The sequence below is a fragment of the Plasmodium cynomolgi genome, chromosome 9 (genome assembly GCF_000321355.1).
Source record: "Plasmodium cynomolgi strain B DNA, chromosome 9, whole genome shotgun sequence".
Classification (NCBI taxonomy): domain Eukaryota; phylum Apicomplexa; class Aconoidasida; order Haemosporida; family Plasmodiidae; genus Plasmodium; species Plasmodium cynomolgi.
In genome coordinates this window covers 533,281-544,932 of record NC_020402.1, presented here as the reverse complement: position 1 = coordinate 544,932, position 11,652 = coordinate 533,281, and the positions used below count along the sequence as shown (strand labels likewise).

The 11,652-nt window shown below is 47.3% G+C and overlaps 2 protein-coding genes across 2 annotated transcripts; both read left to right on the top strand.

The window, feature by feature from the left end:
- Positions 1-947: 947 nt before the first annotated feature.
- On the top strand, positions 948-2,325 carry PCYB_092230 (Pdx2 protein; the record flags this gene model as incomplete). The annotated part of the gene is made up of 6 exons (XM_004222336.1): positions 948-1,106; positions 1,196-1,250; positions 1,447-1,565; positions 1,720-1,833; positions 1,975-2,029; positions 2,219-2,325. Coding segments are annotated over 6 exons (609 nt in total), but the record flags the coding sequence as incomplete, so codon positions are not given.
- A 2,809-nt stretch (positions 2,326-5,134) lies between these two features.
- PCYB_092220 (serine esterase) lies at positions 5,135-10,135 on the top strand (the record flags this gene model as incomplete). The annotated part of the gene is made up of 2 exons (XM_004222335.1): positions 5,135-8,380; positions 8,498-10,135. 2 exons carry the CDS (start codon positions 5,135-5,137, stop codon positions 10,133-10,135), a joined length of 4,884 nt encoding a protein of 1,627 aa, XP_004222383.1.
- Between the last annotated feature and the right edge of the window lie 1,517 nt (positions 10,136-11,652).

Genomic DNA, 11,652 nt, shown 5'->3' with positions numbered 1-11,652 from the left:
ATTTTAGAGGAGCTTCCACCTTTTCGGCTCAGTTAGATGCAATTCGAACACAGTTGCGATTACCCATTTTGGCACAGTTGACGTGTGTGCTCTGTCGAGATGAACGCTCTTTAGTTGCATAGAACCCGACCTTCCGTTTCCTTTCCTGATATTTTTCAACTTGTGCAAAGTCCTACCTAGTTATAGCTGAAGTAGGAGCCCCTTTTTCCCCCGATCACTCACGCAAGGCAGGGGATCTACCCGTTCGGGGCACTATAAATACCTAGCAAGCTAGCTTGAAGCATTTCTTAACGTTGCTGCGAGGGGGGTCAAAGGAGTAGTGTGGATAGGTGCCATCAATCGTGTGAGCAGTCGTGTGAGCAGTCGTGCGAGCAGTCGTGCATGCCACGAACACACCGACGAGCAGGGCGGACGGACACCGGGAACCTCCACAAAACGAATCCTTTACATTTCTCTCATTCCTGCTCACCTGCCAGGATGCACACTCTGCATGGAATAATTAAAGCATACCTTGTTGAAAATAAATTCTTTTTTCATTTGCACCCCTACTTGTGACTTAGTTCCTTTCCACAAAATGACAGATATCACAATTGGGGTCTTGTCTCTCCAGGGCGACTTCCAGCCCCACATCAAACATTTCCATAAATTGGAGCAACCACGCTTGAGGGTTATAGAAGTACGGACGGATGAGCGTGCCTCCCTGTGTATGCGCGTGCCTTCGTGTGTATGTGCGTGCCTCCGTGTGTATGTGCGTGCCTCCGTGTGTATGCGCGTGCTTCCGTGTGTATGTACATGCTGCCCATATTGATAAGCACCCCCCATATATCTCTACCCACACACGTCGATGCACCATTTGGGTGCCTCTGAATGAGAGCACACATACGAAAGTAGAAGCGAACGATACCCATTGCACACCCTTTCTTTCTCCCTTTTGCATCTCCTGAAAGGTTAGAAATAAAGAGGAGCTGAGCACCTGTGACGGTCTGGTGATACCTGGCGGGGAGTCCACAACATTGAGGAAGTGTTTCGCCTACGATAACGATGCCTTATACAACGTAAGGATTGCCAACTGGCGCGGAACGTGCGTGCGGTTGATTCCCCTAACGGTGTGTCTGCACCATCCCATTTAGGGAGTTCATCCCATCCGTTTTTTTTTACAATTCCCGTTACCTTCTTCATGCCCCGCACGTCATAGGCCTTAAGGGAGTTCATCCACGTCAAGAAGAAACCCGTATGGGGGACCTGTGCGGGTAAGGAAGAGCAGCAACGGAGCAAGTAGAGCGGCGGTGCATTAATCAGCACACACATATGTACATAATGCACGCAAAGACATCACCACACGGGTGTAAGTCACCTGTGCGCCATTTCATCCGATTTACTCTCCCATTCCGCCCGCTTTACACTCCCATTCCGCCCCCATTCTACCCTCATTCCACCCCCATTCAGGCTGCATCCTCCTCTCGAACAACGTGCAGAACAATGAGACGCAGAGCCAAGCATACGGAAAAAAATTTTCCTTGGGAGGCCTGGACATCACCATAAGCCGGAACTATTACGGCTCGCAGGTGAGAGGAAAAAAAAAAAAAAAAAAAAAAAAGAAAAAAAGAAGCAAAGGAGCAAACAATAATCTATGCTCGCCTATTCATTTTAGCCCGCGAGCTACTTAACCACCTTAAAACTGCTCACCTTCCCTGCATCGCACAATTTTTATTTCCACAGAACGACAGCTTCATATGCTCACTGAATGTACACTCAGAAAGCAGTGCCTTCAAGAAGAATTTGCGCGGGGCTTGTATACGAGCCCCTTACATACAGAAAATTCACTCGGACCAGGTAGTGCACCTCTGTTAAGGCTCTACGTGGGTGTATATACGCATGATCATACGTAAACATGGGAGTACATGCGCGTATGCTACTGTGCCCCCTTTTAACCTTAACGTTATTGCCATCTCCATCACCCCTTCCTTTTTGCAGGTTCACACACTCGCGACATTTTCGCACGAAACCGCCGGTCCAAATATAATAGCTGGTAAAGAGCTACATAACCACGCGCATATTCCTACGGACGCGTTTTTTGTGCGACTTGCGAGCATATTGAGAGCATATCGAGAGCTTATCGCGAGCATATGTTACTCCCTTGCGAAGCTATACGCCATGCTGACTGTTCACCTCACTCCTCCCCCCCCCTTTTTTTTTTCTCCTTTTATCCCCTTCTAAGCTGTCGAACAGAACAACTGCTTGGGGATGGTTTTCCACCCAGAGCTAATGCCGTACAGTTCCTTTCATCAGTATTTTTACGAGAAGGTGAAAAATAGTAAAAAGTGAGGGCAAATGGGGGTCTACATTTGGGCAAGAGTAGGACCTCGGCCTGGGAACCACAAGGGAAGGTGCTTCCCCCATATGTATATATATCGTGTGTGCCTTTACAGACAATGCGTAGCCAGCGGTTAAATTAACCGTTTAAGAAGTGCGAATAAAAAGGGGATCTTTACTGCGCTTTTTTTTTTTTTTTTTTTTTTTTTTTTCCTTTTTCTGCGTTAAAGTGAAATGCTCAACAGGCTTTGCAATGCGCAGCGTTCTTTTCCCCCCACGTTTATCGCACAAGTGTGCGGTTAAAATGGTTTGGGAAAAATCCCCAAGTACGTGCCCACCCCGCTGCAGTTGGTATATGTTTCCACCATGCAGGTGGTGTAAGTGGGCCTCAATTTTAAGCTGTGCATTTTGGTCGGACCATTCACTGGACTTATCTCCATTTTTTGAGTTTACCACACGTTTCCAAATGATGAACACGCCATTCCGTCTCTCCCCAGCGTTTTTATAGCTAAGAGGATCCCACCACCACCTCGTTCTTTTCGACTTTCCTTTACATTTCCCTTTCGTGTTGCTTACTTTTTTTTATACGATTTCGTTTTATGCTTCATTCTTTCTTTTTTTCCTCCACAAAGTTGAACATCTCTAAACTGAAGCGGTCACATTTTTGCAAAAAGTTGCGAATGGAAATTTTTTACCTTACTAGCCAAAAGGGAAAAAAAAAAAAAAATAAATATATTTTTACCTGAACCGTTCATATAAAAAAGAACTTTTCTCCGTTTTTTCCCTCCCGGTTGGTGTAAAAAATAAAGGAAACTGGGGAAGCGCAAATTTGGCGGCGTGCGAAAGGAAACTCCCAAAAAGGCGTTTCCAAGCAGACGCGTCCAAGCGGGCACGTCCAAGCGGGCACGTCCAAACGGGCACATCCAAACGGGCACTTCCAAGTGGACACTTCCAAGTGGAAAACTGCTCATTTTTTGCTAAGCCATCATATGCCACGCCCACGTGTAACAGCACATGCGTGGCGTAACACGCGTATCCAGTTCGCGTTGCTTGCCACAAGTGGGGGTCGCAAAAATAACACTTAAAAGGCTAAACATGCGCAGTAACGTACAGTACACTATTGTACAGTAGTGTATTTTGCTATACAATAGTGTACTGTATATATCTGCGCATAACTATGGAGCCATTTTGACATCACCATACTGTTTTCCCCCAGCCCTGCTTTCTATACATATACATTTTCTTCACTGTTAATATACTTTTTTTTTTTTTTTTTTGTCATCCTGTCCGCTATTACGCTAAAAAATTCCCATTTTTTTAACTTCACGAATGGGAAGATAAACGAGCAAACGTGAAAAATGTGATAAATGCGATAAATGTGAAAAACTCAAAAAATGTGCAAAACGCGAAAAATGTGAAAAAAACTACCCACCTCTGTTTTGCGTGTTTTTTCGTCCACGTGTTAAACGCGGCCGAACTGCATTTGCAACTCGGTTAATTTACCTGTGCTTTGCAAAAACGAAAACTTTACGATCGAAAATATGCGCTTTAAAATTTGAAGTATTCTGTACATGCCCCAGTGCAAGGCAGGCATATTACTCTTTTTAATTTTTAAGTTATCCATTTTGAGGCATGTTTCGTGTTCACGCGATGTACACATAAGTACATGTTGACGTATGAACATACATACACTCGCTATGTGCCATCTTTGCAGAATTAACGAGCAGCAGTACGTTTTAAAATACGCGCACGATTGATTTCCCTACACACATGTGTATGCTGCGTGGGGGGACGCATATCTTTGCGCACGTGTGATCTAGCACCTTTGGGCCAGCGCACGTTATCGCCAGCACGTTATCGCCAGCACGTTATCGCCAGCACGTTATCGCCAGTACGTTATCGCCAGTACGTTATCGCCAGCACGTTATCGCCAGCACGTTATCGTCAGCGCGTTATCGCCAGCACGTTATCTCCAGCACGTTATCGCCAGCGCGTTATCGCTAGCCCCTTTTAGCTAGCCCCTTTTAGCTAGCCCGTGTACACGCCGGCATATAGGCCTATGCTGATTCGCCTTCACATGCGCCCCTTTTTAATGGTGGAAAAATAAACAAAGGAAGAGCTTGTCAACATAGAAATTTTGGTCGCGCTTGGAATAACCACGTGTAGCGGTGAAGAAGGGTGTACGCCATAAGGATCTGACTTCACGTCTTTTAAAGTGACACGTTATATCCTGGAAGGAGAGGGGTGTGTGCACGAAGCCTTTAATTCCGATTGCGAGTGTGAAGCTGCGGAAGGACAACCTTTTCAAACAGTGTTCTGCACGAGCAGTAGGAAATAAGGAAAATCCCGCAGTCATTTTTTTTAAATAACACCACGGATATATACACGTGCCTATTCTCCTTTGCACACATGGCGAAACCGTTGTAGAGGAGACCTTCACGTTAATCCAAGTCGTTTCATTTTTTCTCCACATGCTTCACCCACCTTCAACTTTTGTACACGTCCGCTGCGCGATTGTCCTTTTGTGCGTGTGTCCCCCCCCGTGAGTACGCCCTTTTTATGCCCCCCAAACTGGATGCGCAAAAAAGGGAACATCTGAAGAGCAGGAGAAGCAGAGGAGAAGCAGAGACCGAAGCAGGAGAAGCGGAGACCGAAGCAGGAGAAGCGGAGACCGAAGCAGGAGAAGCGGAGACCGAAGCAAGAGAAGCGGAAACCGAAGCAGGAGAAGCCGAAGACGAAGCCGAAGCACCGCGGCAGAAAAACCAACCGTTGCTTCCGTAAGGGATGGTAAAGACACATAAAGCCACTGTGACACGATTAAATGAAAGAAAAAAAAACGAATTATAGAAGTGAATCCATATTCTCCGCCAACAGGAACCTCTTTGAGGTACTGGAGACCATAGACGATGAAAAGGAAGCAAAAAGAAGTGCAAACTTTTTTAATAGCAATAAAAATATTCTGCTAAATTTGTTTGTGAATCCGAATAGTAACAACCATGTGGATAGCATTCTGTTGGGAAAAAAAAATCACCTTAACCATGGTACGAATGCGAAGAAAAAAGAATGCAAGAAGGGGGAGCCAAGCAAAGGGGAGCCAAGCAAAGGGGAGACAAGCAAAGGGGAGACAAGCAACGGAGAGACCAACAACGGGGATGTTAATGCTGTAAGGAATAGCCCTGTCTGTGCGAACAAAAAATGGATCCAACACTTCTGTTGGTTCTGTTCCCTTAACCTGTTGGATGAAGTTCTAGAGAAGGAAATATATAAGGAAAAAATACACCCACACGTTTACGATTTAATTTATGATGAGAACACCTACTTCGACACGAGCTCCATGATGAGTGTGCCTTACGAGTTTGCCCGTTTTATGCTGACCCAAATGGATAACAGTATCCTGCATGATATTAAGATCAATAATACTATTAAGGAGGAGAAGTATTTGTTTAAAAAATTTTGTAGAAAATATAAGTACAATAAAAAATATAGGAAAGTCGGTGGTGGGCCCGGTTCAGGGAGACCCTCCTCAAGCAGCGGTATCAGCGGTAGTAGCGGTAGTAGCGGCAGTGGGGGTAGTAGTGGCAGTGGCTGCAGTGGCTGCAGTAGCGGTAGTAGCAGCAGTAGTGGCAGTAGCGGCAGCGTGAAGAGCGACCACAGCTTGGTTTACCGTAGCAGGACGGTCAGCGTTCGTTACAGCAACTATTTGAACATACGGAGGGAGCTCTTTAACAACGGCAGGGGTGATGGGAATGACTTGGACCGCGTTAATCGCGTTAATCGCATGGATCGTGTTAATCGCTCGAATCGCGCGAACCATGTGGGGGGTAGCTCCCAGAATGCGAGCAAGCTCTTCTACGACAGCAACAACTTGGGGAACTGTGACAGCACGGACTTGTTTTACTGCAAGAAGGCCGCACTGCCCGACGAGGCGAGCAACAACAGAAGCAACAGAAGCAACAACAACGGCAGCAACAACAACAGAAGCAACAACAACAGAAGCAACAACATCGGCAGCAATAACAACAACTCGTATGACACGCTCTCCTTGGACGGTGAAGAGAACAGCAGGAGAGAGACAGGACAGCGTTCCCGATTGACAGTCGTGGGGGACGCGCCGAATCGTAAGGGTGGTGAACAGATCAGCCCCTCCGTCAGCAACACCAGCAGTGGCGGAGTTGTGTTCAGGGACAGCCAGGGGAGGCTCAAAAAAAAGATGAGCGAGCCGAACATGCCCTCGCAGGGCGTTTGGAAGAGTCCAATGGGGCGAAGTGGGAGAAGTAACCGAAATGACCGAAGTGACCGAAATGGCCGCAGCTACCGCAGCGGTAGCGGCTTCAGCGTCGGATGGGTGGCGCCGGGAGAGAGGAAAGGGAAGAAGGAAAGAAGATTAGCGAATAGGAGAGAGCTGTGCAGGCGTCATTTCGCCAAGAGGGGCGTGCGTAATAATGAGCACGTGAAGGGTGACGCTCTGTGCGATCGGTTATTGAAGAGAAGCAACTCGTTCAGTATACATCGTCTCGAAGGGGGGGGAGCTGCCGACGGGGGAGTTGCCAACGGGGGAGCGCTGGCGAGTGAAGTCGTAAACGGCGGAGGTGCCAACGGGGGAGGTCCCCCCCAGGAGGCGCGGAAGGACCGCCACAGCAGCCGCAGCCAAAGGATATACAACAAGTACAAGCATAACCTTAACTACATAAAGCAGTTCTACTACATAGACGAAACGGAGAAGAAGCCCTTCCCCCTGTGTCTGTATAACATTATCAAGTCGTACGGGACGATTAAGCAGTGCTCGCGCTGCTATTGCTTCTTCAACTCCATAAGTTGCCATTGCCTGGAGTGCAAAAGGAAGGCAAATATGTCATTGAAGAATCCTCACTACTTTATTTTTCAACACGGATTAACAGCTAGTGTGCATGATTTTCAAAATATAGTGAATCCCCTCCTGACCAAGTATCCGCATCTGTTTATATACATAACGTACAGTAATCAAAGTCATACATTTGAAGGGGTAGATGTCGGTACGGAGAGAATATGCACCGAACTGAATTGCCTTTTTAAAATTATTAATGATAAGATTAACGTATCCATGATTGGACATTCACTTGGAGGAATTTTGAACAGATCTGTGCTCATAAATCTGTATAGAAAAAAAATGTTTAAAAATAAAAAGTTGATAAATTTTATTACTTTTGCATGTCCTCATATTGGAGTGCATGAAAATATGACTATTATGAAGCTTTTTTCAACTTATCTCGGAGCTCACACCATTGATGACCTAAACAATAAAACTACGTTGTTGATAAAGATCGCTAGTGTAGAGAGTATTAGCATTTTGAAAAAGTTTGAGAATATCATTTTTTATGGCAATGCTCAATCGGATTGGCTAGTCGGAATCCGAACGTCTCTTATTTTACCTTACACTCTTTTTAATGAGGAACTTATTTTGTTTATAATAGAACAGGCTAGAAATGTACCAGAAATTCCTATCAATATTTTCTCTGTGGTGCATCTATACATGAGGAAGAAGAAGCTTCTGTTCTTTTACTTCTATCAGGATTTGAAGAACCCCAATTATCTTCTGAACAAGCGGAAGGATCAGAACCGGTTCCTGGACCAGATGTTGCAGACTATTATTTCCTCGCGCAAGTTGCTCTCCAGCTCGCACAGGAAGAAGCTCAACGTTTTTATGAACTACTACGGGGGGGCGGTTGCCAAGGAGGACGCAAAAAAGGGGAAGGAGAAGAGGAGGAAGAAGTCCCCCTGTGGGGGGAGCCCCTTTGGCGGCAGCACGGTTGGCGGCAACGTACTTGGTGGCAGCGCACTTGGGGGAAGCCCCTTTGGTGACAACGCCAGCTCGTCCAAGGCACGGAACGGATGCTCCAAGAGGGAAGATAGCCGCGCGTGCGAGGAGCAAAATTACGGCAATGCCCCTGTGCAGAGGAACAGGAGGGGGGGTTCGATCCACACAGACGATGAAGCTCCGGTGCTGCGCAGCACAAGGGACAAGCCGTACATGTCGGACGGAGTGAACGTACAGAGGTTTCCAATTCATTTTAGAAAGAACGTCAGTACAGTAGAGACGAACCGAAGAGCAGCACGCAGGGGCATGCACCACTCCTGCGATAGTTTGTCCCCTATTAATGTTCTCAGCATTGGCGCCAAGGAAGGTCGTCCCCTCCCCCCCCAGAAGGATAAGAAGGCATCCGTTTTTAAGTCGCACACGTGTGAGGAGGTCAGTCTGGAGGGGAGCAAGAGGAGGGAAGCCGCGTCCCAGTTGGTGAGCGACTCGAAGGGGAAGGGTAGTGCAAACGAGAAGGGTAGTGTAAACCAGAAGGGTAGTGTAAACCAGAAGGGTAGTGTAAACCAGAAGGGTAGTGTAAACCAGAAGGATAGCGCAAATGGGACGAATAGTGCAAACGAAAAGGCGGGCAAAATGAGCTACTATGACAAGTACCTGTGCATTCCAAACAACTACAAAATCGTGAGTAACTCCATCGCCACGGAGAGTGGAGGAGGGGGAATGTACAGCAATGAAAAAGTTAACAATTTTGAGAGTTGCTATGTGGAGCGTGGATCTGCAGAGGGTGGAAAATGTCTACAGGGGAGTCGCCATACAAGCGACCGCTCCAAGAGCAGTCGTCCCGCGAAAGGAAGCTACACCCCCACTGGAGGAAGTCCCCATACTGCAAATCAAAGCGACACTCAAGAGAGTAACAAAAAGAAAAGATTTGGAAATTACAAATACTTTGAGAAACTTTTCTTCGAATGTCTTAAAAGGAAAATTATAAATGACATAAAAACTTTGGACAATAATTTGAAGAAGAAGAAAAAGAAGACAGACGTGGCACCGAGTAAAAGTTTTTCCTTGCAAAATACGATTAACGCACTGAAGAACTACTCCTTGTTTTACTTGAAGAATGGGACTGAGGGGAGCGCTCATCAGGGGGGTGCTGTTGAGAGGAGCGCTGTTGAGGGGAGCGGCTTGGGTGGGCTGCAGAGCGGTCGCCAGAACTACCAGCCAATCGCCGATGGCACCCTTAGCGTCTCGCCGGACAACGGCAGCACCGTTGGAGAGGCCCCTGAGACGGTGCACAATGTGAAGGGCGAACCCTGCGAGGGAAAAACCAAAAAGCAATCGAATGCGCCACACTCTAATGAATCAAACAAGAAAAAGGAGAGCAACATGCTCCAGGTGTGCGAAGCTAAGAGCGAAGAGTATGACTACATAAGTGAGTTTTTTTACACGACGTCTGAGGATGAGGGAGGCGACGAGAACGATGAGTGGTTTGGTGACGAGCACGTGGTTGGGGGCCGGAAGAAAAGTCATCCCCATGATGAGGAGCAGCATGGACAGCCGCGTGAACAACCGCGTGAGCAGCCGCGTGAACAACCGCGTGAGCAGCCGCGTGAACAACCGCGTGAACAACCGCACGAACAACCGCGTGAACAACCGCATGAGCAGCCGCGGCAGGAGGAGCGCGGCGAGAATCCCAAGAACAGCGCCCCGACCGCCAGTGGAGTGAAGAAGAAGCGGAAAGGAACAACGCTGCTAAAAGGAATTACCAAAAACGACAAGAAGAAGTACAAGCAAATCCTTTTTCACATTTACACCATTTCGAATGAGCAGCTCATCGAAAAATTTTGCAAAAATCCCGAACTCCTCTACTATGAGGTTTTGTTTTACTGTCTAAATCAGTTGCCCATCCAGCGCTACGCGATTTCTCTCCCCTTGTATTCCAATGCGCACGTGCAGATCATCGCACACCCGCGCATCTGTTCGGAGGAGTCCGCCACGGTGAAGCACTTCCTGGAGCATTTGATTCTCTGACGAGTCGTTTTTTTTTTGTCCGAGCGGGGGTGCCCACTGGGCGCGCTGCAGATGTGAGCGCCAACGGGACGGTCAAGGGAAGGTCAGCGGAAGGTCAGCGGAAGGTCAGCGGAAGGTTAGCGGAAGGCCAACGGAAGGTCAACACAAGGCCAACGGAAGGTCAACACAAGGCCAACGGAAGGTCAACACAAGGCCAACGGAAGGTCAACACAAGGCCAACGGAAGGTCAACGCAATTGCCAATGCTGATGCGCGGCGTGCCCCCTTCATAGCTTCCCGGTGCGAACTTTTCTTACCCAGCGCACCCCCCCTTTCTGTATCCTTTCCGAGGAGGCAGAAACGAAACACCCACCCCCCTTGATAGTCTTTTTTTTTTTTTTTTCTTAATCTTTTTAGCGTCACACTTGTGTGGCGAAAATTTTGAAGCCCCCCTTTCGTCACCTTTTCGTCACCTGCTCGTCCCCCGTTACTCTTTTTAATTTTGCTGCCCTTTCTAGTGCACGCACTGATGCATACAGCAAGGGCGCTGCCACGAACGAAGCGACACACGTGCGCCGAGCATGCGTTGAAGTCTGCGCTAGGTGAGCACGTCACGCCGCACCATGCCATGTTTGCACATCACTGTCTTGTACTGTATCATATTATCATGTGGCGTGTCCTCACATGCAAGCGAGCAGGATTACTTCGACGCATGCCGCTGCCCTGTCCCCCCCACGCGTAACTCCGTAGCCCTGTGCATTTGTCCCCTTGCCTGTTGTTTAGCCCTTCCCCTGTTTTTAATGACTTGGCGTTTTTGTTTGTTTTTGAGTGTGTCTGTTTGAGTGTGTGTTTGTGTGATTGTCTTTTTACGATTTTCCTATTTCGATTTTCCTGTTGCGATTTTCCTGTTGCGATTTTCCTGTTGCGATTTCCCTATTGCGACTTCCCTATTGCGACTTCCCTATTGCGATTTCCCTATTGTTTTTTTTTTTTTTTTTTTTTTGCCACGTTGGCATTAGCCCATTTCCCCATTTCTTCCACCCGTTTCAAACACGTCTGCATCCCCTTAAGGTATTTTAAAGTTTGACCATTTTTGCGTTCGCATTTTTGGCATTCCCGTTGTGTTATGTTTCTACACAGTTCGCACATGGCACTTTTAATTCTCTGATTTGAGAGGCTTGCCTATTCCGCTGGCGTACGTACGTCCTAACGTGCCCCCCGCAAGTTACCCCACCCACACGTTCCTTCCGCATCGTCCAGCCAAACAATTGTGGTGAAAAAAAACTCCGCAAGGGAATCTCCAGTAAGTGCACACGTGTTACGTTACACATATGTGTAGGAATATACACACAAACATGTGTAAGTTGCATACGTATGCTCTTATGCATGTGTGCGCCCAATGCACTCCTCTGCACCGCGCAGACAACCTTTGCATGCTTTTCAAAAAAGGAAAATAAATTCACAACACCACGCGCGCACAGCTTTTTACCTCCCCAGAATGTTTCTAATTTTTTTCGGCTGTATAAATATTACCAAAAA